Source organism: Charadrius vociferus, unplaced genomic scaffold (assembly GCF_000708025.1).
Source record: "Charadrius vociferus isolate BGI_N301 unplaced genomic scaffold, ASM70802v2 scaffold958, whole genome shotgun sequence".
In the NCBI taxonomy this organism is placed as follows: Eukaryota; Metazoa; Chordata; class Aves; order Charadriiformes; family Charadriidae; genus Charadrius; species Charadrius vociferus.
In genome coordinates, this window is record NW_009649741.1 from 201020 (window position 1) to 219049 (window position 18030).

Below are 18030 nucleotides of genomic sequence, written 5' to 3' on the forward strand. Positions count from 1 at the left end.
TTGGATATGTTGAACATTTTATCCTTTTGCTTCATTCTGTGATTTTATCAGGGTGAGGAGCCTCAGGTGGTTAAATTAAAAGCAATATCTGCAAAGTAGTACTTTCAAATGAACTACACGGAAGGAGAAGTTTCTTTACCATAAAACAGTAATGAACTTTAGTTGCCCTAATCTGTTAGGGGCATTGGGACATAAACACCAATAATGTGCTCAGGGCTACAATCGATAGCATTTTTGTCTTATATGCATTTGGCTGTCTGCAGTTCCTGCAGTCTTCAACAGCATGCTGGAGGTAGATGCTGCTTACATTAAGCATTTGGAAATATTTTTTTCCATATTTTGATGATCATTATTCTCTATATCCCATTATTAACCAGACTTTTCAGTTTCCTCGTATTATCCATTTCTCTTTGTTCATCTGGTTCTCAAGCATTTAAAAGTCAAATCTTGTGTCATCACAGATTATAAAGTTCACTTGACCAGTGGTTGACTTTGGAATAATAAATTGTTGTTTGTACTAACCATGAATCAATGGTTTAACTTCTGGTCAACTGTTCAGCATCAATGTCTCCTGTGACAAGTAGTGTGCTGAATTTTTGTGATATTGCACATTAGATTTTACTTCCAATTCTGGGTTCGTTGTAGTCCTCCATGATAAATCTATACAGCAAGCAGGTCACTGTTCTTCAGGTTCTGCAACACTTTCCTTGTGATGGGACCAGGCCAAAATCTGCAAGGGAGTGTCTCCAGTTTTTCCACCCATCTTCAAGAACAGTGACATCAGATGTGTCCTTTACTCAGTGATGACAGAAAAGCCTTGAGCTTGCCTGTGGCACTTTCAAAAGTGGTTCTGTAGTTGCTCCTTTTGATAACCATTCAGATACCCTTGGTCAGGTAATTAATGGCATCAGGGGAACAATTTGGAACTACAGATAATGTGAATATTCTTGTGGACTCAAAATAAAAAAGATAATTTCCCTGTGACTGAATTCTTCTGGATCCTAGGATAATTCAGGTTGGAAGGGGCCTTAGGAAGGCTCTACTCCAGCCTCCAGCTCAAAGCAGCCCAGTTCTTTACATCAGACTAGGTTGCTGAGGGTTCGTTCTTGAAAACCTCCAAGGACTGAGAGAGACCGCAGAACCTCTCTGGGCAACCAGGTCCATCACCTGACTGGCCTCATGATGAAAAGTTTTCCTTATGTCCAGCATGAGATTCTCTTATTTCAACTCATGTCTTTGTCTGTCATCTTCCCACCATGCATCAATGTGCAGAGCCTCAGCGACCTCCCCATAGGTACTGCCAGGCTGCTATCAGGTGCCCCACAGCTGTCTCTTCTCCTAAACAAATCCAACTCCCTCAGCGTCTGCTTGCAGGGCAAGTCCTTGACCATCCTCGTGACCCTCAGCTAAGCTCGTTCCAGTTTATCAATGTCTTTCCTGTATTGGAGACCCCCAAAGTGGACCCAGTGTTCTAGATGTGGTCTAATGAGTGTGGAGTAGAGGGGGACAATCACTTCCCCTGTTCATCCAACCCAGGAGGCTGTTGGTCCTCCTTGCTGCTGGGGCACTGCTGGCTCATGGTCAGCAGCTGCCCACCAAGACGCCCAGGGCCATTCTAGGGGAGCAGCTCCCTGAGCATGGGGTGTCCAGCCTGTGCTGTTGCAGGGCTGAGGATGAGGACAAGGGATGTTTGGGTGCGTGTTCCTCTTCTGAGGGTAGTCTAAAATGAAAAACGTTCACCAGACTTGAATGATCTATACACTGGCTTGTGTGTACTGTGCATCTTCTAGAGCTACAACTAGTTGTAACTTTACTTCCGATTTAGAGGTTAGCACATTGAAAGACCCTGGAGAGTGTAAAAAAAAAAACCACCCATGTTGATTTATAAGTGGTTATACTAAATGTAGTACCTCCAAATTTGTTTGTCACTGTTTATTTTTAACACCTGTAGCTTTTAATTTTTACTTATTGTTATTGTTTTCTATTTCTTTAGAATTAGAATAGTTTTATTTAATATATCAGCAGTGTCTACCTCAGTTAACAAATGGTCTGGTTCATTCAGCTAGAATATTTTGTTATCTTCCAGCTGTGCTGCTATCTTGGTAACTTTTACACTGGCTGATTATTTAATCATTAAACCTGAAATTTCTTGAAGTGTCAAGGGAGCTGTATACAAATTAAATCAAGGAGTTCTTTAGCACTGCTGCTTAAACACAGGACATTTATAAAGGAATACAATTTCCTTGGGGTTACTTCAGCTTTCTCTGTGGCCTTGATTGTTCCCTCTAAGTTTTATCTCTAAAAGAACATTCTGTTACAAATTACTGTTTTGGCTGAAGAAGCTAGATGCTGCTCTGTCTTACCCTAAGGGTTCATTTATTATCCTTTGATATTTAACAGAGTTGTTGCTGAAGAGCATCTTCCTTTCCCAGGAGAAAAAGACTGAACTGTAAGCCTGAATTCTAGCACCCTGCAAACCGCGATGTTAACCCTTTGTTTAACTTGCGCTGCAATTCTAGGAGCTTTTCTGAAAAGTGGTCACCTGGGATACACGATTTCCAAGGATGTTGGCTTCAGTAAATGTAAGGTATCTGGCTCAGGTTAGGGTCTTAATTTTATTCCCCTCCAAATTTAAAGGAATTGTAGTTTACAGAGGGGATATGTTATTATCTCTCCTCTCAAAAGGTAAAGCTAGAAATAAAAATCTTTGCTCCCTACCGTTCAGTAAGAATAATTTCAGGTGTATATTATTTCTGTGAAAGTATGGATCTGTTTTGCATATGTAGCTGACCAAAAGGTAACTGAGTTAGAAGCATGAATTTTATGTTTAGTTTCCAAAATGGCAAGTCCACTTTTATTCTGAGGTTTTCTGGTGTGGATTCCATTGCTGAGAAAGTTGCTGCATTTGCACTTGTGAGCTTTCTCCTATTGTCTGACAGTTTCATTTTTGGCTGAAACAGTGGAAGGTCGTGGTTGTGCAGGGGAACGCAAGAGCCAGACCCAGTAGAGATCATGTGTATTAAGAGACTATTGAGTTGAGGTTTGTGCAAAACAGGAACTCAGCAGAATATGGAGAATACTGGAACAGGGACTGGAATACAGCAGCAAAGAATTTGTGGACGTGTGGTCAGCTTTTTCCAAGATAATGTGATGTAATGTCCTTTCTTCAATAAGTGGAAAGAGCACAGTCTGTCTTGGTCAGCTGCAGGTGGACAAGCATGCTTTTGTCATCACAGCCATTTGGGTATGAGTAGACTGAGGAATCACAAACATCTGTCTTGACAGTCTGAGCCTGTTTGAAGTCACGTTGCCAGGTGTTCATCAGTTATCTTCTCCTGCATACATTGCATCGCTTTTCTGGGGTTCATCTTTAGTCAGCTTCTCTTCAAGTGCAATGTGGTTTTAAGTAGATACTGAGAAAATGGGAGTTAAGTGGTGGTGACTAGCATGAAAGAATAATACAACTTGGAGTGTTGTACATGTGTTGACGACACCTCATTCGGCCTTTCTACATCTTCTTATAATAATATAAAATAAGAGGGAGCAAAACAGCACTGTGGCCATCTGCAAAATCCATAGATAGAAGAAGAAATAAAACTGTTTTTACAGTACGCAGGAAAAAGCTAGATTCGCATCAGTTTGTGTGTTCACCCGTTTAGTCTCTTGAATACAGAAGTATTTAATTCATAATGGTACCAAATGTGTATGTGTGGGAGGGGTGGAGGGTGTTTAGAAAGCTGGGAATAAAGATGTGTTTTTTTCAGTCATCAGAGTACACTGGCTGCATTTACCTTTGGCTAAGGACTTTCTGAGAAATATTAGTTCCAAGTAGCGACAACTTGTTAGCTGAATGAGTGGAGATTTAGTGTTGCGGGTTTTTTTTTTCTTTTAGAAAAAGATTAACTAGTTCTGGGAGACCTTGATGCCTTTTGTCTTGTTCTGAGAAGTAAGTAGTCAGAGTTATGGACAACTTCTATTATTAGGGAATATAAGTGTGGTAATCTGTGTTCTCAGGGTGATTACAGTCGCAGTTCTTGGAAGGTTAATATTTGTAGTCCACCTTTTGGCTTGTCATAGTTGTCTGCACCATTACAGATGTAGGTGAGCATGTAGTGATTGCTCTTGGGTGCTTGCTTTCTCACCTTAGTATGTAGTACCAGTATTAGTTCATAACAAAAGTTTATATTTTGACTATGAAAAAGTAAACCAGCATATCTTATTTCATAGCTATGATTTGTCTTCTAAACTTCCTTTGGCTATCTAAAGAGAATCCTGCCAGCAAAAAGTCTTAAATGGATTTTCTGGAATTGTTGAGAAACCAGATGTTGAAAATCAACCTTTTCAAAACTTGGCAGAAATATTTTCCATAATGTTTTTTGTCTACCTGTCTTCCTGTTTTATCTGGAACCTGTTTAGTAAATTTGGTTTATCATATTTCTTATAAAGAGGATTTATGTGAGCATGACTTACTTATTCAACCAAAGCCAACATACCTAAAATCAGCATGCTAAAATTCCAGGAGACAAGCTCCTTTAGCTTATTACTACATTTCATTTTGCTTAACAGCCTGGGCCCAAGAGGAATGAAGAGTATCTCATTACAGTGTATTTTGTAATGTAGAATGTAGGGCATTTCTGGAAAACGGGGAAAGGTGGGTTCAAGCTTCCTTTCCTTGGTCCCATAGCTCTGAAAACCAAAGGTAAATTTGCTATAGCAACAATTCTTTTAAAAGGATGATGCCATTTCCTTTTTAGGTGCCTATCCTCAGCTTGCTATTCTGAATCCCATGTGGAGGCAGGGTTTTCTGTGAAGCCTCTTGAGATTGAATTTTGCGCTCCCTTAGCTGCCCAAACCAAGTCTACCCTGTGCGTGGGAACGCTGGTTTTGACACATGCCTCTAAGGAACTCTTGTAATTATAACTTAATTAGATGTCATTCTAAAGATTCTTAGGAGTATTCTAGATTTAATATTATCTGTATCTTCCTCATTTTGGTGGATGATTGATCATACTGCTATTGGCAGGTTTTTAACTTTGTCTTGGTCAAATCAGTTCAGTCTGCTGGCAGGACATGGAGACAAGCATGTCAGAACCAATAGTTTTGGCTTTGTCCCTAATCTCCCTACAGTCACTCTTTGCACGAGTCTTTGGCTTGGAGGTCACCTTCTCTTGTCTGCCCTTAATCTAATCTAATTTATTTCTGTTTTCTTGAATCCTTTCCTATCTTTATATGTCCTGTCATCGGTGATTATTCTCTTTTGTGTGTCACTTCTCTGTAAGGGATGAGTTTTCTAGTGGGGAAAATAATGTACGCTCTGAGATTTTCCTGATGCTGACTTTTCAATAAGAAAAAAATAATCTGTAGTTGATGGCTATGAAGTACTAAATATGGGAGGTAGAGCAGGGTGCAGTTCTGTTTTTATCCTGTAGTATTAGGAAATATAAAGTTGAAACATATGCAAAGAGCTCTGTGTTTGCTCAGATTTTGTCAAATATTTATGCGTATTTCAGATATGTCCCAAATAACACACCATAGCATTGTGAACTGTTTGGATTTGTATGAGAATGGAAACAGAAGGTTATACAAGTCAATATCAGAGTACAGTATGTTGCTGTGTGTTATGCTACTCCATATGCTATATTGGGAAAGCTTATAAAGTAAGTAGTATAGTATATGGTATATACTGGCAAACTCTTCTAGTGGAAGTACATCTTTCTTTTGTAATGATTTTATTGTTTAGTAACTACCTGCAGTGTTCTGGACACTGTGATGGTGTTTGTGCTGGTTTTCGCTAGCCAGACAGATGAAGTCAAGCACTTCCTGAGAAGCCAAGCAAAACTGTCTCCTACCATCAGCCAGAAGCCTGGTGGTTTTTTAGCTCGTATCTTGACACATTACACCATTATGGAAAGAACTGAAATAGGACTGGAAAGAGGACTAAGTTCTATGTAAGTTCTTAGGGAAATTTTGTTACAGTCCCTTTCTGGTTCGCTATTTAAAAATAAGGAAGTCTTTTCAACTACTTGTGAAGTGCGAACGTACAGTTTCAGTGGAGGATCCTATTTCGTGACTCAAACCCCTATGATTTCAGGGAAGAGCATGTCTCTGACCCAGTGATGAACTGGTTAGCTGTGATGCAGAGTGCTTTGGCCTCTGGAGCACAGGAAGGTACTGCAGTCTAACACGTTGCAATTTTCACTCTTACATAAGAAATAATATTAAGGAACTTGTGCAAAGGTGCCCACACATGAATAACTCAACTGGCATAAAGTTATCCAAAAAATGTCTTGTGTGGGCTGTTGTGTTTCTTCAAATGGGTTTTCATAGTATTCGGTACAATCTTGATGAAATCCCTGCTTCAGTGTGAGGATTGGTGAAATATCAATAAACCCCATGTGGAATTTTGAACAGAGAATCCTTGGGAGGTTCTATGACTCACTGTTGGCATAGACCTCATTCAAGATGCTACATGTTATATTAGATGTTTCATGTTATTTAGAAATGCTGGAGGAAATATCTTGAAGTTTGACTAATTAGAAATAGTATTGGTAACAGACGGACAAGAGAAAATACTGTAGAAACGTTGCTTCTGTGAGTCTTTGTTTTCTTTCAAGCACATAGTGCTGGCTGAGCAAGGTCTTCCAACTCTGGCAAAAGGTTTTGCCACTGAGCTGCGTAGCTGAGCAGAAACCCGGTATTTGGTATGTGTTCACGACTATCAGGCAGTCTTTGGAGAATTTCAGTCTATACGCTGAAAGCAAGAGTAGATAACTGTCCTTCATGAGCAGCTGATCTTGAAACAAACTGTCTTGGCAGTGCTCCCAAGACTGATTCAGTCAGTCCCCGCCTAATGAACTGAAGGCCACCTTCCTGATCATTAACAGGAAACAAGCTGCATGGATTTTATTCAGCTTTGGATTTTTAGGCTGGTGTCCTGAGCACTTAGTGATTTGTGTTAGGTAGTGGACCACTCAAAAGTCATTACCCCATAAATCTGGTAGATTGGAGCGGAATTTCTTCAATTTTTGGTTTATTGCATGTGAGGAAATCTCAAGAATATTCATGTCTCTCTGATTGCCAGACCTTTTTTTCTGAGTATACATACTTTTATTCCGGTTGGATAGCATTTGTAATGTAAATGTTCTGTGTCTAAAATAGTAATAGCATGGAGTTGCAAGGTATCAGGCATTCTGTGTATTAATTTGCCTAATTATGCCTAGATAAAGTTTGAGTTTAGTGACCCTATCAGGTGTAGGCGTTTCACAGATGCCTTCTTTTTGACAGTATCATGGGAAATGATAGCCCCAGCGATCATGCTTTGTTCCAAATTAGCTTATATTTAGTAAACTTAACTCCTTGAAGTAGTTTGAGTTTTGCACAAATGGTGGATCTCAGCAGCAGAGCCAGTTGGTATTGCATTATTATACCATGTGTGGAATCAGATAAATTTTATCATATCTCATTGTGCGCTCAGATAGGGGGAAAGTTGATCTCCTTTCTCCAGGTTGTTCTTCAGTCCTTATGTTTACTATCAGCTCTCCTGTCTCATCTTCCATGTGGTCCACTCAAAACCAGGTCTAGAAATAATATGGGACTTGATAGTTGCAAGCATCAGAGGCCATGATCAGTTATTTCTTATTGCTACCATCGCACAGGGTTCCTTTTAAGTAAAAACTACTTACGAAACTGGGATTTTGGGGTGCAGGGCTCCCTTGCTAGTTCCTCCTGCAATGGTAGGAACTGGTGAGATGTTAAAAAATGGGCTTCTGTGTCAGAAACTTTGGAGGTCCAGTAGTATTTGCCATCTGGTTTGGAACTGCCACCTGCCATGCAAGGAGTCCCTGTGTACCATGTTTCTAATTTGTGTTTAGTAGCTGAAGAGGGGTATGTCCTGACAAAATGGAAAAACGTCCCACACTGCCATTAAGTCAACTTAGCAATTTTCATAGGGCTAAACCAGGGAAGTGACATTCTTGCTATATGAGGGGATGAGCATAGCTGATGTAGCTACAGTGGCTAGAGTTGGTCTGTTTTCACGCTCCAGCCTGATAGTCATGCTGGCAAAACAGTAGTCTTGATTTGCCCTGAATGGGATGAAGAAATATTTCCACAGCTGTTTTCCTCCTGTAAAATTCTTTGTAATATACTTTATCACTCAGGGGTTCTGTGCTTTGGAAAGTATACGCACATATTGATTGTTTTTCCTGCCAGGTTTTGAGTATAATGCATTATTTTATGATTATATATGAATTTTCATTTGTTTCATTATTGATAGCTTCTAATTTCCTGATACGTCAAGAGAATAGAGCACGACTAATATTTTTTTATGATCTTACAGTTACTGACTGTACGTTAATTTGCATTTTAGAATTCATTCATATCTGAAATGACTGTATTTCTGGTTTTGAATATAAAACATATTTACTAGCTGAAAACCAGAAAATTGACTTTACTTGGAGTGATGGGTTAGAAAAGCTTACCTCTTCTTGCTGACAAAGCAATCTATCTAGAGTTGTGTGCAGTTTTCAGTGCATGAGTATTTTAATAATGCACTAGCTTTTAACAATTCAGATTTTTCCTACAAATACTTTGTATTGATGTATTTGTGCTTGTTTGTGTCCATCTTGGGGAATTGTATGTGAAACATAAACCTCAGCTGGAAAAACTGAATAAAAATAGTTTCACTTAGTTGAGCTTAGCAACCAATGGGGAAATATGTACAGCGTTTGTATCACTATTTTTTAATGCCATAATTATGCATGGGAAGAAATAGGTTCCTAAGAACAGTATTAGGATTGCTTTTTGAGCAATGATGTGAATATTGCATTCAGCAGTGACACGTAGCAAAATGTGGCAGGGCATTTGAGCATGATAAAGTCACTGTGTGCTGTGTACTGTTGGGAGTTTGGAATGACCTGGAGAGGTAAAAAAATAAAATACAGAACACTGAGTATTGCAGCCACCAGCAGTGGAATTGTTCAGAATAATTAATCTCTGTGGTGCCAGTCAAGCCTTAGACAAAAGAGGTGGGGACCACAGACTGTCTCCCTGGGAATACATGAAATGAATAAAGAAGGTGTACTATTGCATGAGCAACCTGTCATCATCAGATGATGAATTTCTTTGTTTTCCAAGAAATATGGACTATATGAAGAAGTGGAGGAACCAGTCTTGCAGCTTGTTATAACAGGACTCATCTCAAGAGGGATAGGATTTATCTCAGCCAATTAGTCATATTTTTAATTAATATCATCTTAATCTGGACATGTAATACAGGTCAGATGAATCACTTTGTAGATGTGCTGGTTTCTCTCCATTGACTGTAACTGGAATACAGATGGCTTCTGCAGATATGGCTGTCTACATAAGAGGCATCTCATTTAGTTTTAGATATTTTATGTCATGGGGATTCTCGTGTGCCAAACCCCAATAATCCTGTCATGAAATTCGGTGGACCGTAGAAATGTCAGAGATCATATTTTGAGAACAGAAGTAAAATGTATGAAGTTTTTCCATGAGACATCTAGTGGTATGCACTTAGAAGTTAATGTCACGAGACTATAAAGTCTGTAAGACAGGCTACTGAAATAAGCAATGAAGGAAAGGAAATTCCATATTTAAAACTGCAGAGCCAGAGCATTGGTATGATCTTTAAGTTGCGATCCAAATGAAAGTTGCATCCTTGATTACAGCAAAAAGATAAGCCAAGGCAAAATAAGTACAGAATTGTAACCAGAAGAGTAAGTTTCTCATCACAGATGATAAAAATAAATCATATTAAAATTTGGGCAGATGGGCGCTAGCCTGGAGAAACTGCAGTTCTTAAATATATTGTCTGTAATCAGTGACAAAGAAGAAATTTTTAATGAAGGCACCTGCTGATGAGACTGACTGAAGTGACCTTCTGGTAGCAAAGAGTGAAGTTAGAGCAGAGACACTAGATGACACAGAAGACCTCAGGAACCTCCTTCCTGGACTGATCCTGCTTCAGGCTATGTGAAAGGGACTGCTAAGACAATTCAGGATAGGCATGGACGAGGCTAAATTCGGTTTCTTTTGTGTGGTCTAGAAGACACTGAAATGTTCAGCCAGGCTCTCTGAGACCTGTCAATTCTGGGATAGCAACATCAAAGCTATTAAATTCTGTTTTGTATAAATGCTTTCATGTAAAGGTTTTATCAGCAGTAAGGACAGGATATAACTGTAGTTTGGGTTGGGACAGACTATTCATACACCCAGCAGCACGCCGTACGGTAATACAGATTTGTTGACTCCCACGTACACATACATGCACTAGGGCACAGAGACCAATACCAGCTGAAACAAAGTAGTGATTTACATTATGGTGGGTTATGGTGGTTACTTGGCATGTTATTATTGTTGCTATTTAAATAAAATCCCCTAAAGTTTATTTCAGACAAGGTTGAAGTAACTATAGTACCATAATACAGCCAGTAGGAACATTTTGTTTATGTAAAGGTAAAATATTATAGTTGTTCAACAGATTGCAGACTTCCTTTTGTGGGCATTTGTAATTACTTGGGACCAAATCCAGTTCCTAGTAAACTTGGTAGGAATCTTTCAGTCAGTTCCAGAGGGACTTGGATCAAATTTCTTTAAGTTTTTGAAGATGCCAAGTTTTATGAAATTAGCGTTTTAGTGTTTGCTGGGTGCTTGATACAGTGAGGAACAAGACTTCCTTTGGGGCTCTGCATCATACGTGCAGTGGTATGTTTCGCCATGAAATCATCTTAATTGGATGGGGTAATGAGAAGGTTAATGGGTCTACCTGGTCGCTGCTTTAGAAGTTGTTTGTATGATAATATAGGAGGCATGGGGAATAAATAAGAGGACCTGAAATCTTAATCCATGAGCAACAGTGTGACTGAACTAGTATAGCAAAGACGTGGTGGTAGGACAGGGAGGAGGAAGCGGCTGTTGCTGTTGTGTATCAGGTTCAGACACTTGTGCTGGGACCCAGTGGTAGAGGGAGTTGGACATACTGATGGTCCATGAGTCATACTGAAAGAGGAAAATCTCATGGGCTCTGTTACGCAGGCCTTGCACAGACCACCAACCAGATCAGGAAGGTGGGGATTTTTATTGGCAGAGTACAGGCGGTGGTGATAATGGGAGATTTTAATTAATCAGTCATCTGTTGGAAACTAATAAAGGAGAATACCAACTGCCCAACACATTTTGCGATGCACTTATGATCAAATTTTGAGATAGTGGGAAAAGGAATCGAAGGGGAAGCTATTCTATTTGATACCAACTCTAAGGGAGAATAGGGAGAGAAAAGGCAGCTTGAGTGAGAATTACCCTGGGATGACAGAGCTCGCATATTTCTGGAAGGGAAAGATGTTGAGTGAAAGAATCAGAACAACAGGTTTCAAGGGGGTATGAGAGGACTGTGGGCATAATCTCTTTGGAAATGAGTCTGGAGAAAAGAAGCTAAAGGAATTGGTTGTTCCTCAAAGAAAAAATACAAAGAGAAAAAATGCAAATTGAGACAGCACAGGATAAGGACAAAAAGCACCTTTCTAAAATATAAACACCTTATTTATATCAAGCACAAGAAGCAACCATATAGAAAACTAAAACTAGTTTGGATTTTTCAGAACAAGTGCACAAGAATAGTAAAAGATATAGAGAAGAAAAAATAATCAAAGAAGCCAAGGCCAAAAAGTGTCAGCAAGAAGAGACTGTGTACATGAAAAAACATGGGTAGTAACAGAAATTGTTGTGGAAGTATATTTCTGGTAAGAGCATGTTCCAGGAAAGTGTTGCTCTACTGCTTAACAGCAGCATGTCAGTCTTCACTAGTGGTATTAAAAGCATATGGAAAACTCGGCCTAGAATAAAGGACAAATCAGAGAGTACTTAATGTGTTAGGTGTTCCTAGGCTAGCTGTGTCTGAGACACGCTATACTTGGAAATTGGAAGAAATGGCTAAATCAGTCTCAGCTCTTAGCAATTACCATTGAGAAGAGAAATGAGAGAGTATAAAAAACAGAAAACTAGAAAAACTGATCTTTAAAAAGATGGGGGAACTATGGGGGGAAGAGGCCTATGACAAATTTACAAATAATTTTTGCTTCTAAAGAGATTGCAGACAAATATTCAAATATTTTCTAAGTACCTGGAGGAAAGCAACAAACGGCAATCAGCACGGGTTTGTTGGAACTCTCTAATACCCTATAACAAGAGATTAAAACTTGTGAATAAAAGAAAAGGAACAGATGTCCTACATTTTCACTTGAAGAAACTTCTGAATGCTGTCTCACAAGACTGCCCTATAAACAAGCTAGGGAACATCAAGCAGTGTCTTAATGCAAGTTGCATGCAATATAGCTGCAAAATTGCTTGGATAAGGTAACCCCCAAGCAGCTACTGCTATTTCACTACCATGTGTATTCCACAAGAGTTTATTTTAGAGGCTATTCTGTTTTTTTCAGTTATAATCTGGGTTATGTATTAGAGAGCATGCTTGTTAAATTTGCAATTGTGACAAAGTTGAGAATGGATGGGAAGGATGCCGGAGAGCAGGATTAGAATTGAAAATTATCTTGACACGCTGGAGAAATGGCTTAGGAAATAAGGTAATATTTAAAAGGTCTAAGTGCATGGTACTACACTTGGGCAGAATAGTACACAGCTGTGTACAGGGCACAGGACAGCTGGTTAAGCAGTGGATTTTGAAAACAATCTATAAGTAATGAATATTACATGAATAAACATAATCAAGCTGTTGTGAAAAAGGTATGGCTGAATGAAAAAGATACATAGCCTGCGAAATGTATGGAGTAATTCATCTGTTGTAATCAGTTCTTTGCTCAGCTCAAATATTGGGTCCAGTTTTGGGCATCACACTTTAATAAAAAATAGGGCTAATTGGAGAGAGTTCAGAGAATGGCAATGAGGATACTTAGACAATTAAAAAACATGACTTCCAAGGAAAAAATTGAAGAACCAGATTTATTTACCCTAGAAAGTAACAGATAGGTAGGAGAGAAAAGTTTTCCAGTATATAAAAAACAACAACAACAACAACAACAAAAAACCAAAACAAAACACACAAACAAACAAACAAACAAAACCCCTACAAACTACGTTGAACTTACATGGATAAAGGGAATGATCTGATCTCTGCATCTAGTGTGGATAGCGTAAATTCTAACAAGAAAGAATTAGTTTAGACATTAAAAAAAAATTCTGATAGTAAAGTAAGATCACTTAGGACATGTTAGATGAGAAGTTTCTAAGTATATTTGCGATCTTTTAAAACACAGAAAAAACCCATGTCCAAAAATGATACAAGTATAGCTTTTTTTCACTGGCAGTTTGGAGATGAGGTGCTCTGGACCCTGTCAGCAGTGTCTTCTGTGATTCTCTATTGAGTGTGTTACATGACTACGTATTATTGCTGTGCCACACAATGCATTTTCTGTTCTGTAAATCTTATGAAACCGTATTGTACTTTGAGTTAAGATTATACTTTCTTTTTTTTATTTCAGTGTGTGCAGAAGCTTACAATCCTGATGAGGAAGAGGACGACGCAGAATCTAGGGTATTTAGTGCTTTGAGTCAAGTACTTATTTTTTCAGTTCTCAGGTATTAAATTTGGGAAGAAAAATGTAACCAGCATTACAATTCCTTCCCAAAAGCATCCTTATTATAATATACTTTAATAATCTGTGGGTTTTTCATTTAAAAATTCTCTGTAATAGCCACCCATGTAGGACCTGATGTGAGTAATTATGCTAAATTACCGCACCTTTGATACATTGTCTATTAAGGAAACATTTTTGGGCAATTGCATTTGCCTAGAGAGCACCTGCTCCTAAAAGTACTTGTCTGGTGTCCTCATAATCTCGCAGTAGTTTCCTCAATGTTCTAGTATTTTTCATAAGGCAGAAAAAAGGTAAATTATAAAATCACTAAGATTCTCAAATGTACAATGCAATAGCTGATGAACTATATTTCTTTTACTTATGTCAGCCTTTTAATGGCATTTACTTAACTTTTAATATGAAATAGCTTAAGTATGACATTTAAGACAAGTTTAAATGTTTGTATTCTGCCTAATTTCTGGCTTGTAAAACTGTCACAAAGGTTATTCTATAATATCACAGCTTTGAAACCTAGCATACCTTTTTAAGCATATGAGTTGAATAAACAACTTGATTGACAGTCACATTAACCAGACATTGGTAATTTAGTAAATCTCTGGCTCACTTGGATAGTATCAAGTCTGTTGTTTACTCTGTGAAAAGTCTGATATAAATTTAACGTAGATACTATTTCACAAAATATTCTTTGGGAAGTAGTCATGGCAAATGGCTAAATGTAACAATGGTGCTTTTTATAAAACATGGATGCTCCATATATGATTAGAGAGCAGTAGAGTTGTGTTTATGCAGCAATAGTTGACAAAGGTATACAGCTTGCAGAAACGAACTGGATTCTAGAAATCTTGCTAGCTTAAATACAGCAGTGCCTCATTTGCTAATGCTATGGTGATACAATGTTGTCATTGAGTGCTTATTCAAATCCTGAAGGTTTAGAAATGAAAGTGTTATGAAGCATGGCCAAAATACTGTGTAAAATGCTTAGCTGAATTAGGTCAATCCTTCAGTTAGTGCTGCTATTTGATAACCACTTTAAAGGTTTTTCTCTTATATCCCTCAGATTATTCACCCTAAAACAGATGATCAAAGAAACAGACTGCAGGAGGCGTGCAAGGACATTCTTCTTTTTAAGAACCTAGATCCGGTAAGAGATTCTTTGTAATGAACAAAATTTAACAATGCTGCTAAGAATTAATTCTCTTGAACTTTTCAACAGAAGTTTACAGATCTGACTTTTGTAAGCTCTTATGTATGCTTTCTTGACCATTTTGTAAACTCCAGAAATGCCATTTTTATAACTGATAAGTCATATATAGAGCCTTTTGTTCGCTATCGTGAATGATAGTCTTGAAGTACATTAATATGTACTTCAAGATTCATTAATAATATGAATATACACATTAATATGAATGTAAAGTATTTTATTTTCTTATCTTAACTCTTCTCGCTGGTCATTGATGTATATAAACTCATCAGTTAACTCAAATAAAGTTGTTCTACTAGTTAATTTTTATTATCTGAAAGTGTTCTGAGTGCTCCACCAAAACCTAAAATTACCCCCAAAGCCTACAGTTTGGCTATAGATTTAATTGAACAATCAAGGCATGAAATACAGGGAAAGAGAAAGGAAATAGCAAGGTGTTTACTGTATTATTTCACTTAATACAGATACCATAAAAATGCTACAGGTATTTTTTTTTTCTGTGCAGATAATTTCCTTCTGTTGCCTATAAAAACAATTCTGGGCTTTTAAGAAAGCCTAAATGCAGTGAATGAGTGATCTGGATCAGACGAAGGTGATAATGCTATAAAAAAGCACAGGGTTGTTTAAGGGAAAAGGTGAGTGTATCAATCAAAACATGCATACTGAGGTTCAGATGACTCACACCTCACTCTTTCTCAAGAGAATTGATTCAGTGCTGTCAGGGGAGGGAACATGGGGGAAAGGGAAATAATTATGTAGAGTTTTAAGCAGGAGAACAAAAAGATTTAAATTTGATTCAAGAGGGAGCTAATGGAAAGACCAGCCTGACGCTCTGTTTAGAAGTCAGATGCTGTTACAGGGAATGCAGGTTAATTCGTGCTGCGGGTTTCCAGCTCCTGCTTTTGTCTGCACAAAGGCTGAGCCCTGACCCTGGGTATCTCTTGCCAGAGAGGCCTTGGGGAGCAGTCAGCCACAGACCCACAGCTTTGCAAAACCCTGGAGTTAGAGCTATAGGAGGGCATCAGGAGTATCAGTGTAAGTGCTAATATGTGTGCATTCTTGGGACACTAGGGATCCTGACACAGAAGATTTCCTAACTCGCTGCCTCATGCTATCTCTTCACTGGGTAGTTAATTAGCTGTTCCACTATACTGGTTCAAGCTAAAGTCACCCAGACTTTTGCCCCTTCCACTCCTCAATTATTTTTCTGCATAATGTCAGGGACACAAAGTGGTTTGTAGGCATCTGCTGGATGTGAAATTGCTTTACTATATATTTTCCGTATTGTTGCTGTGTCCTGCCTTCCACTTGGCTAGACCATTGTTACATTAGCCTGCCAGTGGCATTTTGGCAGACCCCTCTTGGTTAGTGTGAGCATTTCCCTCTTATGAGCCCTGTGACCCAGTGGATTATTGTGTGCTCCCAGAATCTGCTGTGATGTTAATTTTGAGCTACTGCTTTCCTGATTCTGGCTCTACACGGTTTCTTGGTAGTAGCTGCTTACAGTATCAGTTGTCTGGATGAGATCCACTTTGCCTTCCAGTGAGAACTAGATCTCCTGTCTAAATAGTCATCAACCACGCGGTCTGCAGGACAGGGATCTATTGGCTTTGTATCAGCTATATTGTGATGTGTAGATGTAGAGCATTAAATTGTTCCAGTGTGGGCACTTGATATAACTCTTCCAACGAATATCGAGGGATTACTTCCCCTGTTTGTGGAGGTTTGCTCAGGACTGTGCTGCTGTCTTAATACCGTATTCCCTTGATGGTTTGAACTCCTTTTCTTTTTGCTTCTGAATCAGTTATTTGCAGTTGTGAATAGTTCCCACAGTCTGTTCCAGGTGTTTAGCAGAAGACTTCTTAGCTGAGTGCTCCCCTTGTGGAGGTCTGCAATCCAAAGCCTTGAAATCCGCTCCTGGGGTCTCCCAAGTCTTGTTTACCCTTTGCTCAGATTGTCCAGTGGATTAAGAACACTTCCTTCTGCTTTAAATCCTTCACAGATAGCATTCTGAATAGTTGAATAAGATAATTTTTGTAAAGGAGTTTTTCATTATAATAACTTTACTCATAAAAGGCATTGGAAATCTACCGAGCTCTGATCTGCAGAGTTCAGAGCAAGGGTTTTTAAATGTAGTGTTCTTCAGTCTGGCTTGCTTCTTCCGTGGAGCCAAGATCTGTAATCCCCAGGGGACTTCTCCCACTCTTCCTTCTTGTTCTGCTGCTAGGCAGTGACTCGAGCTCTGCCACGGTAGTTGCAGTAATTTAAATGTTCCTATCCCAGCTCTCTTCCTCACCTCTGCCTCTCCACCCTGCAGCACAAGTGCATGTGGTGCCAGCTGCTGCAGTTTGCTCTCTGGTGTATTAGCAAAAAAACTTCATCTTGGAGAGAGATAATATCTTCAGCTGCTAAAGCTAAAATCTCTGGAACAAAAGTCAAGCTGTATATTGATAGCGTCTCCCACTCCCACTGTTTTTTTCTTGCACTGAACTTCAGCCTCTTTCTGCTATAGTTCTGTGTATGAAAAACATTGTTTCGGAGGTCAGTGAGTTAGAGGGGAAGAGACAATTAAAGTGCTTAATGGCTTTTCCCTGATGACCTTTTAGCAAGGTGTCAAGCACCATTCCTAGATAGGGTACTGCTCTGAAATACAGTATAACAACATATCCTAAGGCATGATCAGAATTGCATTCAGTACATAATGCTAAATGGAGTCCACATTTTCTTAAAACTTTATCTAACACACTGTGTTTTAATTTGAATGGAAGGAGAAGATAAGGATATCATTAAAGCAGGAGGAGAAGTTGCAGCAGTTAGGAGGTGACTTATAGTGCTGCTCAGCATTTTAATTAAAGAGTCCATCTGAGCAGACAAGAGTTTTCACATAAAAGTAAAAAACAGCAGAACCATTTGAATGTGAGGCAAAATGAGAGAGAGGAGAAAAAGATAACCTTCAGACTTTGAGACAACTTAGGACTTCCTAAAGACGCACAAAACACTGTCTTGAGCCTGCATTTACCTGATAGCGATGTTTAAATATCAGATCAGTAAACTTATGGAGAAACATTTATAAATATCAATATTTTACATATTGGCTCTGACTGAAAATATAGCATATTATAAAGGAACACCAGCTCTGGTACAATTCCCTGAGCAGCACTCTGTGTTTTAAAGACCAACTCTTATAAATTCCTT

General features: G+C 38.7%; 1 protein-coding gene across 1 annotated transcript in view; it reads left to right on the forward strand.

Moving 5' to 3' along the window:
* The window catches only part of PRKAR2B (protein kinase, cAMP-dependent, regulatory, type II, beta), a 55187-nt gene that overhangs the window by 20642 nt on the left and 16515 nt on the right, over positions 1 to 18030 (forward strand). Inside the window, exons 4-6 of the mRNA XM_009890859.1 lie at positions 5741 to 5948; positions 13492 to 13570; positions 14692 to 14775. Of these exons, the coding sequence (XP_009889161.1) occupies positions 5741 to 5948; positions 13492 to 13570; positions 14692 to 14775 (371 nt within the window). The remainder of the gene's footprint in view (positions 1 to 5740; positions 5949 to 13491; positions 13571 to 14691; positions 14776 to 18030) is intronic.